The 17,990-nt window shown below is 34.8% G+C and overlaps 1 protein-coding gene across 1 annotated transcript in view; it reads left to right on the top strand.

The window, feature by feature from the left end:
- The window catches only part of LOC124164440 (PDF receptor), a gene marked incomplete at its 3' end in the record, with an annotated part of 163,599 nt that extends 145,611 nt beyond the window's left edge, over positions 1–17,988 (top strand). The window contains exons 11-13 of the mRNA XM_046541765.1: positions 1,479–1,564; positions 3,629–3,812; positions 17,803–17,988. Coding sequence (XP_046397721.1) covers positions 1,479–1,564; positions 3,629–3,812; positions 17,803–17,988 — 456 coding nt within the window. The remainder of the gene's footprint in view (positions 1–1,478; positions 1,565–3,628; positions 3,813–17,802) is intronic.
- Positions 17,989–17,990: the final 2 nt, after the last annotated feature.

The raw sequence follows: 17,990 nt of genomic DNA, 5'->3' as shown, positions 1-17,990 counted from the left end.
TACGGCTCCGTTTACGTTTATACTATCTATTGCTAAATAAATTTTAATTTTAACGCATAAACGTCCCTATCCAACGAATGCATCATATACTTCAATTTTCTTCTCTCCTACCTTCCGTCAAAATATCCTGCTATAGGAAATTGAACGGTCTACTGCCAGCATTTCAAAGAAAATACATTCTCTAAGGCCGTACTCTAATAAGAAGAGGGTACGGCCTTGGAGAATTTATTTTCTTTTAATATATCCTGCATTTCTCGTGTTGGGCCAGCTCTTCTGTGCCCTTCCTTACATTTTTTATCCACACCTCCTTCGTGTTCGTAGTAAACAATCATTTCACCTCCTCAGACACCAAGTATTTGTTCCTTTCCATCTCTATAGACCCATATCGACGGCTTTCTCTCGTCAGGATACTCATAGCCTATGCTTCCTACTTATTTCCCTGAGGACTTGTTTCCCTCAAGATTCCCGAAAGCATTACGCAACGTTTCATATCATATATTTTTGAATTATATCTTTTAAACTCATTAACGACTTCCCTGTTTATTTATCGTTCCAAACTGAATGATAATCCTAATTTCATTACTGAAATATCCTTATATTGTATGAAGAAGTAATTTAAATAATTAAGAGGCTCAGCTACGCAGGTTTTTTATATTTTCAACTTTGTTTAAAATTTTGTTGATATCCTTGGCATATAAATGCGTCTTAAACTTATAACCATTCTCGCCTCTCGATGACTGGTCTCATTACGAGTTTCTATGGAGTTTGCACATATTATTTTCTTAATAATCCCTACAATCTCTGCATTATCGTTTCCTCGTTGAGTCCATTTTTTTCTAATGGCAAAAATTAGGAAGATATTTCAAGACTTGTTTACTTAAATATAAAATCAATTACAATGATGAACTGAGATAAGTACAACAGAGTAGGCATGTAGTGCAAGTGAATGACGAGTTCAATTTTGCGTAGTTTTCATAAATTAACTGTCATTTATTGAGTAATTTTAGCGACTTTATCATAATTTTCTTTACTCGACCTCTTACAACTAACGCTGCAGAAACTCTGTAGATGGAGAGATTCACAAATTTGAAACGAAAAGTTTACAATGTATTAAAATTAGCCATAAATTCATAGTTGTATTAAATTTGATAAAACGGGTAAGTGGTGGATTTATGCTTGGTTTTATTTTATTTTATCAGTTTATGTACGTAAGATACTATTTGATAGAAGATATAGATGATAATATATACTAATTTTCTGTACGTAAGATACTAGCATATAGAACACAACGAGAATTTTAAGAAAAATATTTTACAAATCATTCACAGATTTAAATGTATTCATTTATTAAATTTGCTATTAACGAAAGAAGTTTAATCTCACTTGAATTTTCTTAAGGAAATAGGAGACTTGGAGAAAAATAATTTTTGGTAAGTATCAATTTAAGTTTATTTTGAACTATTTATCTATTTTTGCAGTTAAATTTCCTGTTCCTTCTGAATATCATCCGAGTGCTTGTCGTGAAACTTCGCCAGAGCCACACGAGTGAGATAGAGCAAGTGAGGTAAGTGCAAAAATCTTTCTTGTTTGATTTTAATAATCCTAAAGCATACAAACATATCTCTCTTGTGATTTCCCTGCGGTTTTTACATTCCCTTCGATTTCCTCCAGCGGCTGAACATTCGCGGAACCACAGCAATTGCTGCGCATGGTTCCCTAATACCTTTGGAGTCTTAATTATTTCTCCCTTACCCCTTAAATAAATTTATTTCCAGCATAATGAAGTTGATACATAATGACTTTGGCATTTTATGTCGTAAATATTTCGATTATTTACTCGTTTTACGGCAAATATGGATATAATTTTACGATAGCGTTGTCACTTTTAAGTTGAGATTACTTTTGGCTTCGAAGTCCTCAGTGATTACTCACAAAATATATGAACTTTTTCGTAATTATAAATTTGAAATAATTTATGCCCCACTTTCGCTGATTATAATTTTTACTCATTAATAATATGCACTTTTACTTACCATTTCTACCCCGAAAATCCCAGTCTATTACGACAAAGTGTAATGATAAGGAAGGAAAATTGTTTAGTAGTTTTGTCCATAAAATTGTGAGAGATTTTTAATTTCGCGGATTCAAAGTGTGTTAAGTACGATTGTAATTTTTATTCTAGTATGCTGGAAAGGGAACTGAACAGTGCAGGCCCAATTCCATCCCATGGTCCCATTTTAATCGATTTTAAACAAAGTCCTCGGCGCGTGGATGAGGGCAATGAGATCCACCTTTTCAATATCTCCTTCGAACAGCACAACTAACAACACAGGCTGTTCTTTAAAGTTTAATCCTTAAATTGCATGCGTTATACAATGAAATAGTTTGCAGCTGCGACTGTCATACCTTAAAAATGAAGCCAACCTACCACTCTACTCTCGCTTATGCGTGGCGTTTAGCTATTGCAAGTAAATTGGAACGATAAGTTTTGTTTTGTAAAGCTGATACCTCCGTTTGAATTTTTTTTAAAAGACTATATACTCGATAGGCATCCCAGGTGACAAGAGTTCAGCATACCCCAAACACAGTTTCAGATTTTTAGCGTTTCAAAAATTTTTTTTCAATTGCTGGGCTCAAACTTGTAATAAACGACCTCAAAAACTTATGAATTCTCGATTGTGATTTTGGTAGGTTACCGTGCTGCACTTTTCGGTATTCTGGATCACTGTGCGGTGCATCCTATGTATCGCTTAATTTCTCATTCCGTATAAATTTTGAAAAAGGTATAGTAATTTGCGAGTATCAATAAATAATCATGAGTGGCATACTTTTACAGCAACTGCCTCTAAATTTGACAAGCGCATAGAATCGGTTTCTACACTGACTATGGAATTTACTTATGGAGTCTCGCCGATTACATTTCGTCGCTTGATGAGACTTAGAAAGCTTCATCTGTATTTTTTTTAATAATTGGCTATGTTATGTTAAAAATGGTTTCTTGATTTATGAAACGATTTCACACATTTATTAATATTCTTTGAGACCTTTGACCTATTATTCTATTGATCTTTTAAGACCTTTGGTCGGTGAATCACTTTTTACCTTTACATTTCGTCTTTGCTTCTTCATTGACAATTTTTTTTTATTGAATTTGTTGTAAAATTATTTTACTGCAAAATTGGTTACATGTTTTCGATCAGCAGCTTATTTAAAGTTATAACATCGTAGCACGAGTAATGAGTTGCATAAGGTAATATCGTAACTAAAGCTCAGCGTAAACTCAGTAGCTGAAGTATTTTTTTATTCTTTAGCATAACTATGAAATGACAAAAACGCAAACCTTTGGCCGGCGAATCACATTTTACCTTCTCATTTCGTCTTTGCTTTTCTATTAACAGTAAGTTTTTGATTGAATTTGTTGTAAAATTATTTTACTGCAAAAGTGGTTACACATTTTCGATCAGCAACTTATTTAAAGTTATAACGTCGTAGCATGAGTAATGAGTTGCATAAGGTAATATCGTTTGCGCTACCCAATTATGAGACCGAAATTTAAAAGTTAAGATATTTGAAGAACACTGCCCTGTCTCTAATGTAAGATGTTCTCCGCCTTGTCTTTGTACTCTAGGAAAGCGGTACGGGCAGCCCTCGTCCTGTTGCCTCTGCTAGGAATCACAAACGTGGTGAACATGGCGGATGCTCCTTTGGACCGTGCGGCTTGGGAATTCGCCCTGTGGTCCTATGGCACTCATTTCCTCACATCCTTCCAAGGCCTATTCATCGCATTCCTCTACTGCTTCCTCAACGGAGAGGTTAGTATCTCCCTCGAATTCCTACAGCAAAACCTAGGGAAAATATTATTCTCATAGGTAAATTGGCAGTGCAGACGGTACTGGTTTGCATTATTTTCTCAGTTCCGATTATGAAGTAATATGTTAATCAGGCTCGGGTTATAAATTAAACGCTGTTCGTGCAACTCATTCGAGTTTTGATCTTTTTCTGGCCTTCCTCGAAGGATGCTTGAAAAACTGGCTCGGAATTTGCAGTTGTATTCCAATAATCGGCATCAAAATTCTGCGTTAGCCTCCTTGATGACTTTTGAACTCCTTTGGATAATTGAATCTTAATATTATAATATAAGTAAAACATCTCGATTAGTGGCATTGAAGTACCTTTTAAATCAATGCCTAAGTGAATTCGAAGCGTTATTTCATTGGAAAAGAAAGATTTACGTCATTTACGTTTCTGCTTATGTTGACATAATATAATGGCTTAGAATATGAGAATTCATCTAAAATTTTGCAAAGGAACGTCATTTTGTCTCTCACCGGAATTCCTACAACAAAACTTAGGGAAAACCTAATTCCACAGGGTAAGCTGACATTGCAGACATTCCTGGTTTGCATTTATGGTCAAAAAACAGGAGGTAACTGAGCGAAAATTCTTGGATGATAAATTGACGTGAGAATAGGTTTTTTCAATTCTCATTCTACTCTGTGTTTGCGAGAAGAAAAACTTCCTGGTTTTGGTAGTGTTTTCTTTCTTCTCCAAAAATTAATTACCGTGAAAAAGTAATTTTTGTCTCAAAGGCTATTTATTTGGGTGGATATAAGGTTGAGCGTTCTTTAAGATAAAAAAATTGGGCCTTACCATTAACCTATTTTTTCATGCTTAATAACTTTCATGATGACACAGAAAAGAAATTACGTCATTCCAGTCGACGTTTTCACCTCAGAGCTTTAACAGCACTGAAAATTCTTCTAGTGACTTTTTTATATGGCTGTAATACAGTAATTGTAATAATACGAAAGTATGAGAAATTTTCTCGGGCAAACTGACAGTGCACTCCAAATTGCATTTGTGGTTAGAAAAACACATATATACACACACACACTCTTTCCTGATAAGTTGTGTTGTTTCCTGATTAGTGCGAAACAAAATCTCATATTATTCTCATTAATCACTCTTCTCAGTTATTTATAGACAATTATCTAAAGAGTTGATAGGTTCTTTGATTTCCAGATCTTTTTTACACCTGACCATAAAAATTATTTTTCTAGGGGTGCAACGAAAATTGTCGCCCGTTTTTGTTATTTTAGTTGTGAAAACACTATGCCTAGGTTATCTATAAGATAATCTAGGCATAAACTACGACCACGTCATCGAAGATTTTCTTTTATTTATACTTGAGCTCTTTGTGGGCACAGAATAATGACTTTCAAATAATTACTTTTATTTTTTGTCTAATCCTGTAACACAAGAACCGTTATAAGTCTAAAAATCCACTGAAAACAATTTTGAAGATCTAAAATTGAAGAACTCAGGTAGTAAACTAAATTGGTTATTCAAAGAAAAAGAGGAAATATTTATTATTTCAAGATCACTGAAAGCTTCTTTAATAAGATCATATTTGTTATCATTCACTGAATTTTAAGGTCACGCTAAAAACTTCGTTTTTCGTTTAGAACCCAGATTTTGATTAAATATAATTTTTTGAAAATCATTGATACCAGGAAAAATATTTTAGTGCTTTACTAATTAGATTCCGTATACTTCATATCGATATCAATTATTAAATTCAAATTCAGGGAATTTATGGTGGTAAGTTTTTCTTGGCGTTTTCACAAGTCTTCTTAAAATTCTAGTGCACCATGTTCTCAGCATAAATTCTTATAATAAAAAGCTATTGCATGTAATTAATGAAAGAGAAAAAATATTTAATAAATAGGTTATGTTGACCCTTCCAAGCACTTCTATTGATGAAGTTTATCAAGTGTGCCATTCTCTTACCATAGGTATATTTCTACATATCTAACTATAAGTCTATCTAACTAAATATCTATCAATTTCAATTTGATATATACAACCAACAAGTGGTATTCAGCAAATAGCGATCTTTTTCAAGTAAACATGATACTATTATAAAAATCTTCAGTGCCGAACCCTAAATTCATACATTAAAAAATGTATTGCCTCTCGAATTAACTGAATTCCAGTAAGTACTTCAAGTTGAAATCGTGGTTAATAAATTAATGCTCAAAAATACGCGAAATGCATGATTTAGATACATTGATGCATGCTATTAGCTAAAATGTGTATTAATTTAATTTATCGTGTATAATACGGCGTTAAAAATTATGCGGGTGAGGGAGTTTTTATTAATTTTTCCTGAGTTTGTAAGACTTCGATCGAGGTTTAGAGACACAATATTTTTGTTATCGGAACACATATACTAAACCTTTCTGGGTGTATGGCCTAAGAAAATAATGAAGGGGAGAAATCCCTTCCTTTCCAGGATTCTTTAATTTATCAGAGGAGATTTGGGATAAAAAGAGATCTTCGAGGATAAGCCTTTCGATGCTAACGAAGGCTAAGTAAATACATAAAATGAAAGTTATTTGAATATGGTCCTTCAGGACCTATTGCTTAGCCCTACTCTAGAGATAATTTATTTTATGTAATCGATCAATTCGACTTTCACTTGGCTAAAGTTCATGCTGAAAGAAGATAAACAACCCTTTTTTATTTGGTACGAAGCGTTTCGATTCTCTGACTTTATTCTCGAATAATTGTAAAGTGCTAGTGCTACAGAATGACGCATTAGTGTCCATACGCGCCGTGCAAAATAAAAAATTCTGTAAAAATTTACTAAGCTTGTTTATTCATTTATTTTGTAATTGCTGAATCTACGAAATCCATCTTTTCGTGCATGCATGAGTGTCACTTGGCAAGTGCTTTGGATGAGATTTTAATTTAATACTTGCGTGTTGGCTTATGTCTACATACTTTGTTATAGAACACTAAATTTTTTTGCTGGAACTGTATATACTTATACAAAATGTTTGAGTCATGTCTGAGGAAAAGTAATGAAATTTGCGTCGAGAATATCTTTCCAATACAGACTTTTTCAGTTTACCGGAAAGGATGCGGGATTTAAAAAAATTCTCCTACACGACATCTAATCTGGACATCTAATTGTTCGTGAAAGTTTTTGGACGGTTAAAGAAGGGCACGTCAGGAGAACGTTTGTTGGGAAAAAAAAAGACGATCGTGGGTGGCGATGGGTGCTCGAAGACGGCAGCAGGAAATGTGGAAGGAAGGAAGAGATGACGCTTCCGCTGTCGGATAGGTGAAAATTATTTCGCTGGGAGAAGAAAAAGGTTGGAGCAAGATAGGAAAGGCATGCGAAAGGACACTGCTCGAATCTACAAACATTAAAGAGAGAACGGCATGGAAACATAGTGGTAGACTCAGCCCTTCAGCGAAAGTGAGTATCTCAGCATCATTGATACAACTTTCCTTTGGTTACTTGCATTAGTTGGGTTAGCTTGTTTGTTAATGCATAATTAGATTTCCGATTTACCTCTTACAATTCTCTATTTAGGGTTTTTGAGGAGGAATCTGCAACACTTCATGAGGTGACAGGGAAGACAATTTTAAGCATTTTTTGTTCATTCCCCTTCCGTGACTATGAGGGGTAACTCAGTTACTCCAAATTATGTTAATGCTGTATTTTTTTATTTTGTCCCTTTGATATTTTTCGTAATTACAGCCAATTTGTCGTTATTTAGATGGAAAATTATTTTTTTTACATTCAATTTATTTTTGAAAACTTCAATTTTTATTTGTGGGTAACTGAGTTACCTCGCACAGCTGTTGGCGGGAATAAAAAAAACATGGCAGTCGTGGGACTGCCGTTGGAAGTGAAAACTTTTTATTTTTAAAACTTTGGACGTTGATTAATGTTAAAAAATGTACAAGAAGCCTATGCTCTTAACTGGATTAGGAATATAAACTCAGAAAAGCCAAGTTACAAGCCGAAATTCAAGAAAACATTTTTTATAACTATTGCTATGAAAAAAATCGACTAAATATTGTCAACACTAAACGTAGTGATCCTTTCTGCTTCTGAATATATCTCCATACACGAGGAATGAGCAAACTCAAAACTCTTTCTGTCTTTATTTCCCTCTCCTTCGTTAACAACGAGGCGGTGACGATTTTGATGTGACGGTCACGCGAGTTCAGAGATTTTTACCAATCTGAAAAAGTGCCTAACGCGCCATAAGAAGTTTTCACATCAAAAATTTTTCTCCTCGTGTTTCCTTTTTTATATTTCTACAATATGTAACTGTAAACACTTCACATTCGTTCATTAATTTTATGGCACAACATTCGGATAAGCTTCTCAAATTAAACGTATAAAAATAAATTGAGTTATATTGTAGTAACCTTCACTATTCTTGTATCGAGTACACTCTCCTGCACGAGTATGGACTGGCGATTGTGACGGTGATGCGAGTCTAATGGCTTGTACCCCTCCACAAGTACTGTGTATATAGCGAGTATACTGTGTATATGTAGATAATACACATTTATACATTTATATGTAGCAGCGGTAACGGTGACGGTGATGCGAGTCTAAAGTTTTGTACCCTTCCACAAGTACTGTGTACATAACGACTTTACTGTGTATATGCAGAATATACACAATTATACATATATGTAGTAGCGGTGACGGTGACGCGAGTCCAAAGTCTTTTACCCATCTACAAAAGTGCTCTATACGTATGTGTAGTAGCGGTGACGGTGACGGTGTCGTGAGTTCAATGTCTTATCTAGAAAAGTGCTCAACGCAAACGACATTTTTCTTTTAGCACACAATATTTTTCTATCACTTTCAATGTGGAGGTAAAACGGATGTATACCGGCTTATAGAAAATAGAATGGTTTATAGTATCACCTTCTTAACTACTGTAGCTCCTCATATATCATCCAACGATCCCAAAGAGAAGTAAGTTATTCTCTTATAAACGCAGTATGAAGTCAATATGAGGAGAGTCATATCAACTTGTGCTATAACAATTTGATACAGATAACTTTAAAACGGGAACACAGACTTTGAGACAGTTTACTACTGCTACTTAAATCTGCTAATAATCATTTAAGTGTGTGAATTTTCATTGATGACTGCTTGATATTGGTATTTACAACCATGATTGATATTTTTGTGTAATTGTACCATTCTACCACACTTTTTTTTATTTTTCAAGGTGAAATTAATTTTTTCTTCTAATAGTGTGATGATTCTGTACTACAAAATATTTAGTGATTGTCTTCTAAAATCTCGCACCGTGTTTCAAAACTTCCAACACTATGCAATATCAACGAACAGAAGTATAAACTTGAATCAAAAACTTTTTCCCACCCTATGAATGACTGCAAAAATTATCAACAGTAAATTTTTTTATTAAAGGCATTATGCGTCAAGAGATGCAACCGCAGGTTCATCCTTTTCATTTCCATTATAAACATTTAGGCTACAAACGATTTATTTGGTGCATCTATTTATCAGGTATTACCATGATGAAAATAAATATTACATAAATGAACGTCGCACATTTGCGTTTCACTGAGAATTGGTGCTTCAAAACGAACGGATCGATGTATTTGAGCTTAAGCGACCACAGAAAGAGGCAAAAAAAGGTTAATCTGAGCCAGAAGTCAAATTCGAACATCGTAAAAGAGACATGTGACAGCCTCCCTTCCCGCTTGACTTCACCCACATTTTTTATACGAAGGAATCTTACCATGAATACTTTTCTTTTTCGCGAGGAGGTTGACATATCATACCCGTCCTTGTCATCAGACCAAACTGCGGTAAGCTTCCAGTGGTTCCTGCCCGTTCAACTTCTTCAGAGTGTGCAAAGAATTCCGAGTATGGCGGATTTTAACATCCTGACAAATAAGTTTGATTTGAGTTATTTCTTATCATCTTTAACATTTTGTGAACGCTATAATATCTTCTCTCTTTGTTGGTTCATATAGTCAGAAAAACTTACAAAGACCACATAGGTACATTAATTATTTATGAACTACTCGTCATTTCTTAACCGATCGAGCTGAAATCAAATTTAACATTTTAAGCTGTGATAAATTCCTCGATGTCCTGAAAGACCCCAAATTGATTGTTATTAATTAATCACCACGTCTAAAACATAGCAACAAATACTAAGGTTTTTAAATTATCTTCTACTTTTAAAAATTCATTTTTATCGACATTTTTCATTAACGCACTTGTTTGGCGGGTACAAAATGGGATATATGAATAAGAACTCAAAAAAGAAGATATTCTTTCAACATTTGCTGGACAATTACGTTTGTAGGCATTTAACAACTAAGTGGTAATTCCCGCATGCTTTTATGTTGCATAAATTTACCCAGCAGCAATTACTTAATACTATTTGATTAAAGAAACGCTCTTGGCTTGCGAAAATGTTTCTGATTCATTTTAAGTAAAATGCTTCTCAAGCTTTGTGATAAATGCAGTCTTCAATTTATGGTCAGCCATGTGGATAAATAGATGTATGGATAGATACGAGTTCCAAATAAATTTTTAGAGCTGTTGCTTCACCGTTGGAGATTTGTAAAGTTTTTAATAAATATTATTCAATACGGTACGGAAATTTTGCCATTTTGAAATTTGGTTCTCATGCATTTTTCAAAGCTTTGCGGTCACAATTGATGAAATTCATTTGTCATTTCGCTTTCGAACGTAAGTGCATCTCCATGTGTTAATTTAGTGTTCATTTTAGCCTGGGCGAGCTTTGATTACGTACATGTTAAATGCTTTGGTCAAATGATTAAGAATCAATTCCATGAATCCAAAAATATATTATACCAGCGTCTCTTATATTTAATAATTACATTCAATGTGTGAGATTCGGGTGTTTTCATGATTTTTTAAATGCTTTTTCTAAAATTTAAATGACTTATTTGGTTGTAATATAAATTAATTTAAAATATATTTTGAAAATTTGAGGAGAATTTTAAAAATTAAACTTTTAAATATGATTTTATCTAAATTTCAACTGTAGCTCTTACAGCGGTATTGTCGAATATGCTTTGGTTCGTATTAAACATAAAACTTCGCTGAAAAGAATAATATTCCCAACCGTCTTGTTGGGAGTCATTTGTCATAGTATTCTGTTAGCGCTCCTAATTCATATTTATCCTGCAATGGGATACCTGCTCAATTCTTGGAGACCAAAGGTTAAGAGTAGGTACTGATATAGTAATGTAACCAGAGAACAATTTCCCAGAAGTCCCCGTCAAAAAATAAAAATTCTTGTCCGCGAAATTCTCATCCGTTGGAAATCGTACTCTCAACTCTCTTCCGTGTTTTATTTTTCTTTCCGGCGGTCCCGCATAAATTCATATAAATAGCAGATCCCGAAATTGGCGAAGTTGGTTGGTCTAGTATGAATAAAGCTTGCTGAATGCAGCAAAGGAAAACTTATATTCATCTTTCTTTATCCTTCAGAAGAAAAGAGAGCCGTTTTGCTTCGAAGTTGGCGTCATATTGACTTTACTAAATCCCTCGTACCTTGTGTACCGTGTTCCCCACTTTTCGCATTATATTTTTCACCGAATTCTTCTGCCTCTGAGAGGAACTTTGAACTGCAGTATCACTCTGATGTGATGTGAACGTAATAAACTCTTCGATTTTCAAAGAAGTTGGCGAGGTTCGGACTTGGTACCAACATCCATAAGCATCATAAGAGTATCAACCATGAGTGAAGTATTCTACTTTCTAAGTTTTACTTTTATCATTTCTTTCCTTAATTGATAACCATCAGGAATCTAAATAGGAATAATGAAGGGTATTATTATCCTTTAAAGCAAAATAATTCCCTTATTCTCGCAAAAACTATTTTTTCTTTCGTATAGGTGACGAATTTTATGACCAAATTCACATCTTCACGAGCTACTGGAGTTTTTATATCTAATCGATGTGGTTAACTGGGATTTCAAAAACTTTTTTTAATCGCAGCTAACGTAATCGTGTTTTTAACAAGCTAACTAATTTTCGACTAAATAATGCAAATGCGGAATAAGATTCGTACTTCATCGCAAAATTACTCCTGCATCCCTGCCCAAACTAGTTATCAAGTCCAGTTTTGTGAAATTTTGAATCAATTTATTTCGTCTTAGAAGTCAGCCGATTATATTTTACTGCAGTGGCACTTTAGTTTTAATATTTTTTTCAAATTAGTCTTTTTACGAATACACGTGATGTTTATTTGATGCCAATATCATTTCCAATATGATCTTAAAAATGGGTGTTATATGAATAGTTTTTATAAATAGATTGCAACTCCTTAATTTTCAAGTTATTAGCTAAACTATCATAGCCAGATCAATGGAATTTTTTTACTTCTATTATAATAATATTAATCCAGGCAATGTCTTATTGATTGAAGTCTCTGTGTTGTGATTAATGGTGAATGGTAGTATATTAACAATAAATTAATACTATTAATAATATATATTTAAAAAAGGTATTTCATAATAATAAATTAATAATCGTCATCATTTATTCCCTCGCAATGGTAGAAGGATTCCTAAAACTCTAGTCTTTCACTCAAGGATAGAACTCCAGATTTACCAGTAACGGCAGAGTGATGGCTCAAATTATCGTTCAAGCTTAGTCGAAGTTCTTACTTTATTTTCCAAGTATTTTACACAAAAAACGATACATGGAATACGCAACTCATTGTATTGCCCGGCTATTGCCACTTTTATTTTCATTTTTTTAGATTTATTTTTTAATCATTATTATAAAATCCTGAGATAATGTTTGAGATAATTTCATTTTTTCTCTTCATTTTATATTCTGCCTTGTCTTACTATCTGCCTAAGATAAATGCAATGTAGAGCAATGACTTTTCCGATGCCTAGTAGAAAACTTATTTACATGCAAGCCCCATGCACCGTGTTACTGCTGAACCATTTAAGTTTTAAATGCCGCCCTAATTCACCGATACCCTTTTTTTGTATTTGCGTTTTATATGAATGAAACTAGGTTACATAAGTGAACCCCATACTCATACTAGATCAAAATTAATTTTTTTCTTACGACTGTCCTACTATTCCAAGGTTTTTGAAAAACAGTTTGATTACCAATTATGGGAAAGGGTAATGAAATGTGAACTGAAAGGGATGAAAATTTAATGAGTGCGAATGATTGTAAAACAAATCGATTTTACCATTCCAAGAATTCCAATTTGGTTTGCTTTCGCCGAAATGAATGTATACTTTGATTTATTTACGGGCTCAATCTCTTGGTTTAATTACTCTTGAGGTTAAAAATGCCAATTTTAAGTGTCCTCTATTTCAATCATTTTTTACACATCACGTTCTCCATTTTTCGTATGTTACATATATTTTGCTATTTTTTAAGGAATTACTACCTTATTTTTATCATATCTGTACTAATACGACCGTGTTCAGGGCACTTTTTTTAAAATATGAATCAAATATTTGGTCTTAATAAGATTCTTTTTTAAAAGGAATCGGTCTATTTAGCAGTATTCGGAAATGTTTTTAAAGGTAACAATCTTAGTTTTTATCGGTAAAAAGCATATATTTATTCAGAAGCCGAGGAGCTTGCCGGGCCCTGAAAGTTAGCCGTACTTCCTTCCTGTCTATTATATATTGCGTAGTATTGTCGCTGAAAGCAAAATATTATTAGTGGTCTATTTACGTGAATATGGCCAGTTCAATATTCCATTTATCTAATGGCGAATATAATGTGGCACGTTTGACGATTCAGGTATTATCATTGTAAAGTCGTCCTCAATTCGATGAATCATCACTAGCAATTAATGCGAAAGTTCATTTTTATGATATGCATATCTTGTTTTATGATTAGAGCTGAAAAAAGGCTCTTAGCATTTCCTATGCTTGAGGGAGTAATAATCTGATGCAGCATTAAAATTTCAGATGATTATTGATTTTACATTATTATGTTTGAATTGTGTTTCAACTAACATTTTTACAGTAACTATATTGTAAAACCTAATCTCTAGTTTATTACGACGCCGTTGAGACTTTGGGAGTGTTTTATCTATCGCCATATATTATAACTGGAAAATCTAACTTACCAAACACATAATCCGCGAAAGTGCGTTTGATCTAAGTCACAAAAGCAAGTCAATTGGTGGCGCCTGTTTATCATAATTTGTAATCAAAACATGGTGGCGCACAATTAGATTACGTGCATTACCCGCAAGTGGGGCTAATATTTGAGATTACGATGCATTGAGCAGTAGTTTATTATAATGAAAATACGGTATATATACGTTTTGAAAAAATGATACATTTATATTCTATGCTGCTATGCATTAGGTTTGGCTTGTGATTAGCTAACTCACATCGCCAAGTACCTTAGAACTTCAATTTGGGTGATACCTATTCACTTTCAGATTACGATTCATGAGAAATGGCTCAATTATTTTGCTAATGATTTGGTGACGTCTGACATCCAAATTTAGTGAAGCGAAAAATATCAACTATGCGTATTTTACTTCAACTTTGGAATTCAGAGATGAGTTTATTCTATACGGTGGTTTATACTGTGAATCGAAGGCTTTAATAAATATTTAGGTACTCTATACAACAAAGTTTTAGTGAGATTCCTACAGACATTCATATCACTTATGGCCATAAAACAATCTTCTGAACGATATTTTTAACTTGAAAGCACTTGTTTCCATACTAGTAGAATATTTTGTATTAATATAGGACGTTTCCCGTCGAACTCGTCAAAATTTTCCATTAATTAGTCTTATATTCGGAAACGCTGCAGAGCAAATAAACTCCAGGGTATGGGGCGATGAAAAAAAAACAATTATTATTTCAGAATTTATCGACATTTTATTTTATTTCTTGAAATTTTTTACGTGATTCTGTATTCATTTGGATATCGATTTCATCTATCGTGCACGTGAATAAATTTTTTAACCTTTCCCTGGAGAGTGGCGTAGAAACGCCAGCAGCTGCATTATTCGTTTGAATTCGACCCGAATTCATCCGACATCCATTTTCTTTTATTTGAGACGACAAAATATACGAATATCGGTATATTTTCATGTAAACGAGGGTTTAGAGGACAAGACTTTCATACATCATTGTCAAGAATAGTAATCATTATTGAAGACCACGGAGTTCACATGGCTGATATTAAATGAAATCAATTTCCCAAAAACGCTATCAATAAGGTGATCATCTTAAAATCCTAGATCTTAAAATACTGACTCGGTATCATGATAATCAAAAATTGGTGGCTGGGTGAATCTGGTCGTTTGTTGCACATACATACATTCCGACTATCTTTGGTACATGACTATTGCGGTTTTTGGCCTAGGCGTAAGTAAATTTGGAGTTTTGACAGCGTAGTCGACAGCTTACCGTTCTTAGAACATGATTTTTTTTTGAAAATTGTATATCTTTAACCTTTTAGTCAATGTTTTTACTATTTAATGGCTAATTAAGACAAAACTTTATTTTTTCGGGTTTTGTAGGAAATCAGGTGTCCAATTCCAGGATATGAGCGACATATTTAAATTTCATGGTCACTACCTGCTTATGCAATGCAGTCGGGTCGTCGTATTCATTTATTTACCCAATGACCCTTTCGTAATATATTGGGGCAGGAAAAACTCTCGCACACGGCAATTTTACCCCCTAAACACGAAGAAAAAAATTTCTTCAAAGTTATAAATGAGCATATATTGTTAACTTGTATCCGCGTCTGTTTTATTCAAGCCATACAGCCAAATATTCGAGCCTGTATGTTATACTATTGCCTTAGAAGTAGAAGAAGAACTCAATTACCCATATTTTTGGCCAAGTGTACTCCTAATCTGTGTTACTATATGTCATCAGTTTTATTTTCACAGACTACCTGTTGAGAAAAAAAATTATGAGTGACTAATTATCAAAATGACAAAAAATATTTCCTATTAATCACTCTCTCTTATAAAAGTCTGGAAGGAAGGTCTAGGAAAAGTTGGAAAAAATGGAAAAATATTCAAACTGTATGGAATTGTCGTTGCACTCGCATATCTTCCGTGGTTTTCAACCTCTGGTATGAATGGACTCGCTTAAAAATTGCTTTCATTGGTGACGGTGTTAGATTTTTTTAAAGAAAGCGACTTCTATTTATCCACAACTTAATCCGTCGCCAGCCTCTAGAGTCATTCCTGGTGAAATACAAAACTAATATGACGTCTGGAACTCCTGTCGAAGAGGTTATTGTTTATCCGCTACTCCTCGGACTCTCGCATCGGCCTCAAGCAGGCCTGTGAAACGCAGCGAAATTTCGTTGCATGAACTGCTCCGGGATGGGCTCGGCCCAGAAGAAAAGGTTCATGGAACCTCAACTCTTAGTGACAGGACCGATTGTAACGAAAAACTGTTCATGACAATCGTGAAACCGAAGTTTTCTTGAGAACAGGGGTGCAGATGCAAAGAAAGGGTTCCACCACGGTTCAAGAAAAAACGGCTCGGTACGGGATAAAATTTACTGAGTCCACAATGTATTTTGATCTATTTTGTAAATCTATATTAAATTTTCCTGGCACCAGTATGTGCAGAATGACCAGATTAAGAGGGGAAAGTGACCGTGGGTACGTTGTTTGGAAAAAATTTCCAACCACCCCAAGAGGGAAGCGGGGTCGCTAGATAGGGAAGCCCAAAAAGATATTTTTCAATTTCAAAACTTTATCGAAGCAAATACCGGGTGCTTAGCTGCAAGTGGCGTTTTCAACTGACTCCCGAAAATATCAAAATCCTTTTCCCGGTATCAAAATTCTCTCCCGGCCGTTAAACCCACGTAATTTCTAGGCTGCATTTGATTGCCGTATTACTAAACTGTGTGTTTACAAATTCGATGTTTTGCTCCATCACGCTCAAAACGGGAAATTCATTCAATCATTGTTTATTTTAGACTTTTTATCCGTCTTTCTTTTGTTTAAATTATTATTTTTTCCAGAATAGAGTCTGCATATCAAATTATTCGTCCAAATGGCTATGGGGTAGAATATTTTAATTCCATGGAGAGATATCCAAGATAGTAGTTCCACTTTAGATTGGATCCAGATTCCAAAATCTCAAGACCTGAGATTTAACAAAGAAGAACAAATTTTTGAATGATAGCAAAAAAATTGCATAAATTATGGATTACAGATCGGAGGTTCTCAAAATTAAGATTGCTTAGAACCACAACAATGAAGTCATTCGTGAAAGTGAAAAACGCTGATCATGTGGCAACGCAATCTGTAACTCAATGTAAATAGCGTTTTAAATACTATGAATATGGCAATAAAATTCTGCAGTTGTCTCGCTAGATATTATGTACATTTAGATGGATTTTGAAAAAGACAATAAAAAGCTTCATCTTTCTATTTTTTCGATCCAACGAGGTACTTCTTGAGCTATTTAGAACGAAAAATCGACAGCCTTAACCCTTTTGTAGATGCGTCGATGACGTACAGACCTAATACTGAGCATGGTTCCCTTGTGCGCTAATTCTTGTGCATGGGCCACGTGCCGTTCGTATGGCATGGTATTTGAAGGGGGCTACCGACACTTTAGGTCATTTGTTAAATGAGGGAAGGGAAAGGAAGGGTGTAGAAAAACCCGGCGTCGGTATTAGCCTGCTCTTAACGAAAGGCGCCAAGGGGACCACGGCTTAACGTCCCATCCGAGGGGTCCTGCGCTCAGGCTGCCCCTGAAAATTCTCTACCACCGCCGGGATTTGAACCCAAGCCCACGGGGTGGGAAGCCAACTATATACCCACCACACCAATCCGATCCCCATGTGTGGCTCGTTATTATTAAAACTTACTAGCGATTCCCTCCTTGAGTGAATTCCCTTGCATCCATTTCAATTCGTATCAGTGGATTTGGCAATTTCTTTATTAAGGCAATAAGAGCCTATCTGGTATTTTCTCACAGGTGAGGACTGCGGTGGGGAAGAGCGTGTCCGTCTACCTGTCCATACGGAGGGACATCTTCGGTGCGCAACAGCGGAGGAACAGCGCATTCAGCAGCGTCTTCGTGGCGGACCGTGGCGGGGGCGAGGACGGCGACGCGGGGGGCGGGGGCGACAATCGCGGGGGCGAGTCGGAGGGCGGCTCCGGGGG

The sequence above is a fragment of the Ischnura elegans genome, chromosome 8 (genome assembly GCF_921293095.1).
Source record: "Ischnura elegans chromosome 8, ioIscEleg1.1, whole genome shotgun sequence".
Classification (NCBI taxonomy): Eukaryota; Metazoa; Arthropoda; class Insecta; order Odonata; family Coenagrionidae; genus Ischnura; species Ischnura elegans.
Note: the sequence above shows the minus strand (reverse complement) of the source record. Positions and strands in the feature narration are given on the sequence as shown.